The sequence below is a fragment of the Callospermophilus lateralis genome, chromosome X (genome assembly GCF_048772815.1).
Source record: "Callospermophilus lateralis isolate mCalLat2 chromosome X, mCalLat2.hap1, whole genome shotgun sequence".
Lineage (NCBI taxonomy): Eukaryota > Metazoa > Chordata > Mammalia > Rodentia > Sciuridae > Callospermophilus > Callospermophilus lateralis.
Genome location: NC_135325.1, coordinates 35,841,929 through 35,848,737, shown reverse-complemented (window position 1 = coordinate 35,848,737; position 6,809 = coordinate 35,841,929). Strand labels below are relative to the sequence as shown.

Below are 6,809 nucleotides of genomic sequence, written 5' to 3'. Positions count from 1 at the left end.
ATATTATTCTTTTGTTTATTCAGTATTTCACAGAACTTATAGAAGGTATCTGAGGAGCTTCACTCTAAAATCAGTAAAACCAGCCTGGAAATGAAGCTTCCTAGCAAACAAGGCAAAGAGGAAGCAGAGGTAAAACTCAGATTTCTTGTTCTCTGAAGTATCAGCACCTCCAGTATAAACATTGTCCACTCTTTAACACATTCAGGGGTGGAAAATAGGAAGGGCTGAAACTTTAGGATCATCATAGTTTGGTCTTTTTCAGCCTTGCACTTTTATCCCTTACCACCTTGCACTCATGAGAGTGCACACACACACACACACACACACACACCTATGCTAGCAGGGAAATCCTTTGGGGTTGGTGGAAATTGAGATGTGCTGATTGTGGGCTCCAGAAATGTTTATGAGCCAGTGATACTGCCCCTCAGAAACTTTCCCAAGGTCCACAGTACACATCCATAAGCTATGTGAGGCCAGATTTCCTGCTGCAGAGCCAGAACTCCCACTCTCTATTCAGGGCATCCTCTACCATCAGTCCCTACAGGTGCAACCTCCTCACACAGTAGTCTAGGCAGCAGGTGGCCAAGTGAAAGGGTATGGGAGATTGACAGGTAAGTGGTCCTACTACAGGCTCTGTATGGTGTGGCACCCCCACCCAAAGACAAGGGGAAAGGCCCCCCACCTGGCTGTTGAGCTCTTAAGATATATCTTATCAAAACCATGAAAGTGTTGTCAATTTTTAAAAATTTTTTGTAGTTGTAGATGGACAGAATACCTTTATTTTATTTGTTTATGTGGTTCTAAGGCTCGAACCCACTACCTCACATATGCTAGGCATGCACTCTGCCTCTGAGCTACAGCTACAGCCTGCTATTGCCAATTTTTAATAGTTGCTTAGGACCAAAAGGAAGCAGGTGAAGTTGGCAGAAAAACAGCACAGAAGGAATCAGGTCTCTGGTGACATTGAAGTCAACACATTAGCATTGAACTGCCTTGCCTCCAAGAAAGTAATCCCCTTACCTCCTCTTAAAGTCAAGGACATTTTTAGTGGTGATGATTCATGCAGCCAAACCTAATCCTGAACAATATATCAGACTTTTCTGTTCAGCTAATGTGAGTCAGTAAACAGGATACATGGCACTGGTGAGCCAATATGAATAATGGTGAATGAAAATCAAATTGGGAGTGAATTGGGTCATCGAGAGAGGCAAAGTGTAATGGAATGAAGGTGAATGAGCAGCAGAGAAGAGTGCATGAGGAGAGATGTGCATGGGCAGAGTAAAGGAATGACCATGCACTAGATTTTGAATTATATTGATATTATGGATGAGACTGAATATGTGATGAAAAATTGAAACACAATCTAATTAAAGAAAGGTAATCATGGATGTAGACTGAGTGAATGGGGCAAAGAAAGTTGGTAAATGCGAATAGAATTGATAGAAATGCTAAGGATTAGAGTGTGACTAAATGGTTTATGAGACACAATATGATTGGAGAGGTGAATTTAGAGGGAAAGTAGGAGAGAATTGGTGTAATGTGGAACTCAGAGAGAAGAGTGGGGTGCACAAATGGAAAAAACAAGAGTGATTAGAGTCCAGTTTGAACAGAGATACTATAAGGGAGAAGGAAAGTGACTAGAGGTGAGTGGGGCAGGCTGAAATTGGATAGGGGTAATGCAGGGTAGTGACCTAGGCAATGTGTATACCTGGATCCCAGTGTGAATCAACAGATGTAAATATACATGAATGGTGGGCAGAATGAGAAGGATTGGAAGCAGAAGGTAAGTAAATGTGGATATTGTGAGGCAAAAAGAGAGGAGATAAGGGCTAGGGTTGTGGCTCAGTGGTAGAGTACTCGCCTGGCATGTATGAGGCACTGGGTTCAATCCTCAGCACAACATATAAATAAATAAATAAATAAATAAATAAATAAACAGATAAATAAATAATAAAGGTATTGCGTCCATCTGCAACTAAAAAAAAAATTTAAAAAAAAGAAGAGGAGATAAAATCACATGGTCCACCCAGGGTAAGTAATCAGTGTAACATCAGGCCCAATATGGGCAAAAAGTGGTGAATTCAAGGCAAAAGTATGACTGAATAGGGTTACTGGGGCAGAGAAGGAGCAACTAGACATGAATCAGGAGCAGAAGTGAGAAGAGGGTAATAGGGGTTACATTGGAAGTGAATTTAAATGAATGAGGCAATTAGGAAAAATTAGAATAAGGGGAGCTAATGAAGAGGAAATTGAAAAACAATGGAGATGACTGAGCATAGAGTGAGTTCATATGGGTAACATGAGCTAGTGTTTGAGAATGATACATCACAGAGTTCCAGGAAAGGGGGCCGATGGGGGCAGCATCTTGGAGTATACAGGTAAAGAAAGGGACTGATTGAGTGGAGGAGATAATAAGGCTGGGAGTCAATGAACAAAGCTGAAGGATGGGGCACCAAAGTGAACAGGAGTCAGTTGGTACAGTGCCAGGAAGTAGAGGTGAAAGTAGGAAATGAATCTGAGAGTGAATGGAGATGAAGAAAGAATGTGATTTGAGAACATTTGGACAATGATAAATAAATGCTCAGGGAATTGTAGTAAAAGGAAGCTCAGTGTGAGTGAACATAGTTAGATGAGAGTATAAGTGAACTGGGAAATAAAAGGTAGACCAAGAATGAAGGTGAAAAAATAGTTGAATGTGAGTGTAAGATATCATTTGTAATATGTGATGTGGGACAGAGTGTGATTATAATTGGAGAAGATTCTAGTAAATTAAGATGGAACCACACAGTAAATACAGAGAGGTATAGGAAGTGCCAAGGATGAGTGTTATGGTTTGAATGTGTCCCCTCCAAAATTCAGGTGTTAGAAACTTAATCCCCAATGCAACAGTGTTGGAAAGGAGATCATTTGAGGAGGTGTTTAGGTCATAAGGGCTTTGCCCTCAAGAATGAATTAATGCAGCTCTGAAAAGGGCTTTCAGAAACTCTTTCTGGAGACTACAGCAAGAAAACCGTCACAAAATATCATTGCCTTGATCTTAGAATTTCCCAGCTGACAGAATTGTGAATTTCAATTCTTTTTAAATTCTCCAGTCTCAGGTATTATGTTATAGCAGCACAAACAGACTAAGACAATGAGTAAATGGAGGTAATGGGGGCAGAGCATGATGGTCATATTCTGTAGAGGATGAGAAATCAGAGGTGGTAATAGGCACAGCGTGATGAATACCACTGGTCAGTCAGCAGACTGGGATATAGTGGTGAATGGGACTAGAGTGGATGGAAATGGAGGTAACCAAGTTCTAATACATAGGTGTTGAGAGTACAGTGGTATAGCATTAAGAAATTTAGGGGAATGTGGGTCCAGTGTGAGGCTTAGTATTCAAGTTAGACTGTCTGTATTTGGTGTGTTGCCAACCCTTCTCTCCCTGCATCTTTCTGACACCACTGGGTTTCTCTTTTTGTCTCCTTCCATCTCTGTCAGTATCTTTATTTTCCTTTGTGTGTCTCTTGGTCTCTAGGAGAATTGGCATTGGGGAAAGTAGTGAGGTGCCCAGACCTCTAACTTCTATGTTCCAGAATATATCACTTAGACCAGTCAGTGCTCATAGAGCTCAGAGTTCCAGAATGCCCCTAGTTCTGAACACCGCAGGGTGAATCTGGAGCAAGGCATCAGCTACAAGGGCTTGCAGGTGTCATAATGTTGGCTTGGGGCACTGTGTTAGTGATCTGGGCCACACTGATCATTGCCAGTGTGGATGCCAAGATTTATGAACGTTGCGAGCTGGCAAAGAAGCTGGAGAAGGCAGGCCTTGATGGCTACAGAGGCTACCAAATTGGAGACTGTGAGACTCTATTTGCCCCAAGTCCCTTCTACACCCCAAGCCATTAACCACACTCAGACCCAGGCTTCTCTTGTCATTTTTCACCTCTCTGGGTCAGGGCCTAACCTCTGGTTACTTTCTAACTGTGATGAGTGATTTAACTCAACTCTAATGTCATCAACTCGGTCTCTACCATCAACACCATTATTACCATATCATCACCACTGTTATCACCATGAATACCATCACTACCACCATCACTGATATCTCACCCAGAATCATCAGCATCAACACCCCACCACCAAACCAAGATCATCAGTCTCACAACTAAGATGACAATCATCCCCATTACCACACCCATCTTAGCCATTCTTATTCCTGGACCCTATGTCTGCCTCCTACTTCTTATCTCTCTCTTTCTCTCTCTGTCCCAGGGTTGTGCATGGCACACTACGAGAGCGGCTTTGACACCTCTTTCGTGGATCACAATCCCGATGGCAGTAGTGAATATGGCATTTTCCAGCTGAACTCCGCCTGGTGGTGTGACAATGGTGTTACACCCACCCAGAACCTCTGCCATATGGATTGTCGTGGTAAGGCAAAAGTATGAATACAAGATCCTTAGTGCCTGGCCCTACATGCCAAACACAAAAAGGCAAGATTATCTAAACTGTAATCTCCTACAAATGTAGAAAAATTATGGGGAAAGGAAGAAAGTTGCCTGTGTTGTTTGAGACACCATCCTAAATACTTAACCAGACTACAATGACATGTTGCCTAGGTCTAGAGAATGCAGAGCCCTTGAATCTGACCCAGAGTGGAGGCTATAGTTTTTTGAGACTCAGGAAACAGACAATTCAGTGTCACGTGAAATAGATGGGGAGACTGTTCTGATTTGGAGTTGAGGTTGTATAGGCCCCAAGGGAAGAAGCAGATGATTGGAAGTAGGAACAAAAACAAACTACCAGGGCTGGGGATGTAGCTCAGTTGGTAGAGTGGTTGCCTCACATGCACAAGGTCCTGAGTTCAATCCCCAGCACTGCAAAAAAAAAAAAAAACTACCTATGTGTAGAAATGAGAGAACTTTCCAGATGAGAGTGTTGTGATGATCGGGACAAAATAGAATAGCAATGAAGTTGTTTGAGGATTGTCCTGAATGATGGATGAGGTTGTCCAAGACAGGCCAAAATGGAGACTAACTTATTTGGAGCCAACCCAAATGGAGGTTTAGATTGTGTAAGTCCTGTCAACATAGCAGAAGAGGTCACCGATGATTGGCCAGATTGAAGGTTGAGATTGTCCAGGACTGGCCACCATAGAACTTGAGGTTGTCTAAGAGTAAATGAATAATGAAATTTTTCAAAGCTGAATAAAATTAAGGTTAAGGCTGCTCAGTATGACAACATGGAAATTGCAATAATCCAGGATAACTAAAAGGGAGGTTGAAGTTATAATAACTAGTCAAAATGGTAGTTGAGATTGTTTAGGATGGTCAACGTGGCAGTTGAGATCATTAACAACTAGCTAAATGACAGTTAAAAGTCATCCTGGTCCAGCCAACATGGAAGTTGAGATTATCTAGGACAAGGTATTATGGCGGCTGTGGTTGAACAGAACTAGCCAGTATGGAGGTTGGGGTCATTCATAACCAGTCAAAATAAGAATTGGATGTATCTAGGACCTGAAAACATACTGTTTGAAGTCACTAGGAATGACCAACATGACAGTTAATTATCTTCCCAATCAGCTGGTTCAGGTGATGCTAGACCAGCCAGTATTACAGTTGAGAACATTGTTAACTGAATATAATGACAGTTGAAGTCATCCAGACTTGGCCAACATGGAATTTGAGGGAGTCTGGGATGAGCCAATAATGGTGACTGAGGTTACTTATAACCTGCCAATGTGATACTTAAAACCAACCAGAGTTAAGGTTGTACAGAACCAGTCAACAGGGCACTTGAGGTAATTTATAACCAGCTAACAAAAGAGTGGAGGTCATCCACAATCAGCCAATGTAGTGGTTGATGTAATTTAGGCCCCTAGGAATCCAGAAACCCTGGGCCCTCCATATGCTGTCACCCTCTGCCAAGTGCACCAGATCATCATGTTCCTCTCTCACCCACTAGACCTGCTCAACCGTCATATTCTGGATGACATCTTGTGTGCCAAGCGGGTTGTGAATGCACCAGGAAGTATGAAGGCCTGGTAAGTTCATGGGATGGTCTGGACCCTGGACAGCCAGAGATAGGGGTATTGCCTCATCAAGTTATCCACTTCATCCTTCCTCCCTCCCTTCATCTCCCAGGGATTCTTGGACCCGGCATTGCTCTGGCCATGATTTATCTGAATGGCTCAAGGGGTGTGAAATATATGTAAAAGCGAACCCAAGGAAACCTGAATCATGACTGGAATTCACAGGGATAGAGATTATCCTTTCCTGTCTTTTTTTTCTTTTGTGGATTTAATAAAGATGATATCTACAAGCAGTGCAAAATCCTTTGCCTGATTCTTCATTTTTCCAATACCTGAAGGTACCACCTTTCAGTCACTTCCCCCATATCGTCACAACTGTAATCAAGAGACACCAGATGACTTGGGGTAGGAGAAAGGATAGTGTAGTGATTAAGAGCATAGGTGCTCCTTGAATCAAATACCATCTCTACCACTTACTGGATATATTGCCTTAAACAAGGCACTTAATTTCTCTGTGTCTCAGTCTTCTGATCTGGAAAATGAGGATGATAATGATATTAGTGACCCTATGAGGTTATTGGGAGGATTAAGTGAATTGACATATGTAAAGCATATAAAGTGCTTGGTGCAAAAGACAGTTACAGGGGCTGTGGTTGTGGCTCAGCAGTAGAGAGCTCGCCTAGCACATGCAAGGCCCTGGGTTCGATCCTCAGCACCACATAAAAAATAAATAAATAAAGGTATTGTGTCCAACTACAACTAAAAAAATAAATATTTTTTTAAAAAGACA

General features: G+C 42.1%; 1 protein-coding gene across 1 annotated transcript; it reads left to right on the top strand.

Annotated features, from left to right (window-relative positions):
• The first annotated feature begins 3,699 nt into the window (after nt 1-3,699).
• LOC143639181 (sperm acrosome-associated protein 5-like) lies at nt 3,700-6,231 on the top strand. The gene is made up of 4 exons (XM_077107366.1): nt 3,700-3,844; nt 4,258-4,416; nt 5,953-6,031; nt 6,132-6,231. Exons 1-4 carry the CDS (start codon nt 3,700-3,702, stop codon nt 6,229-6,231), a joined length of 483 nt encoding a protein of 160 aa, XP_076963481.1.
• The last annotated feature ends 578 nt before the right edge of the window (nt 6,232-6,809 follow it).

Coding starts and splice junctions, on each gene's coding strand:
- LOC143639181 (XM_077107366.1), top strand. CDS start 3,700: ATGTTGGCTTGGGGCACTGTGTTAGTGATCTGGGCCACACTGATCATT. Junction 4,417..5,952: donor CTGCCATATGGATTGTCGTG/GTAAGGCAAAAG, acceptor CTCACCCACTAG/ACCTGCTCAACCGTCATATT. Junction 6,032..6,131: donor CCAGGAAGTATGAAGGCCTG/GTAAGTTCATGG, acceptor TTCATCTCCCAG/GGATTCTTGGACCCGGCATT.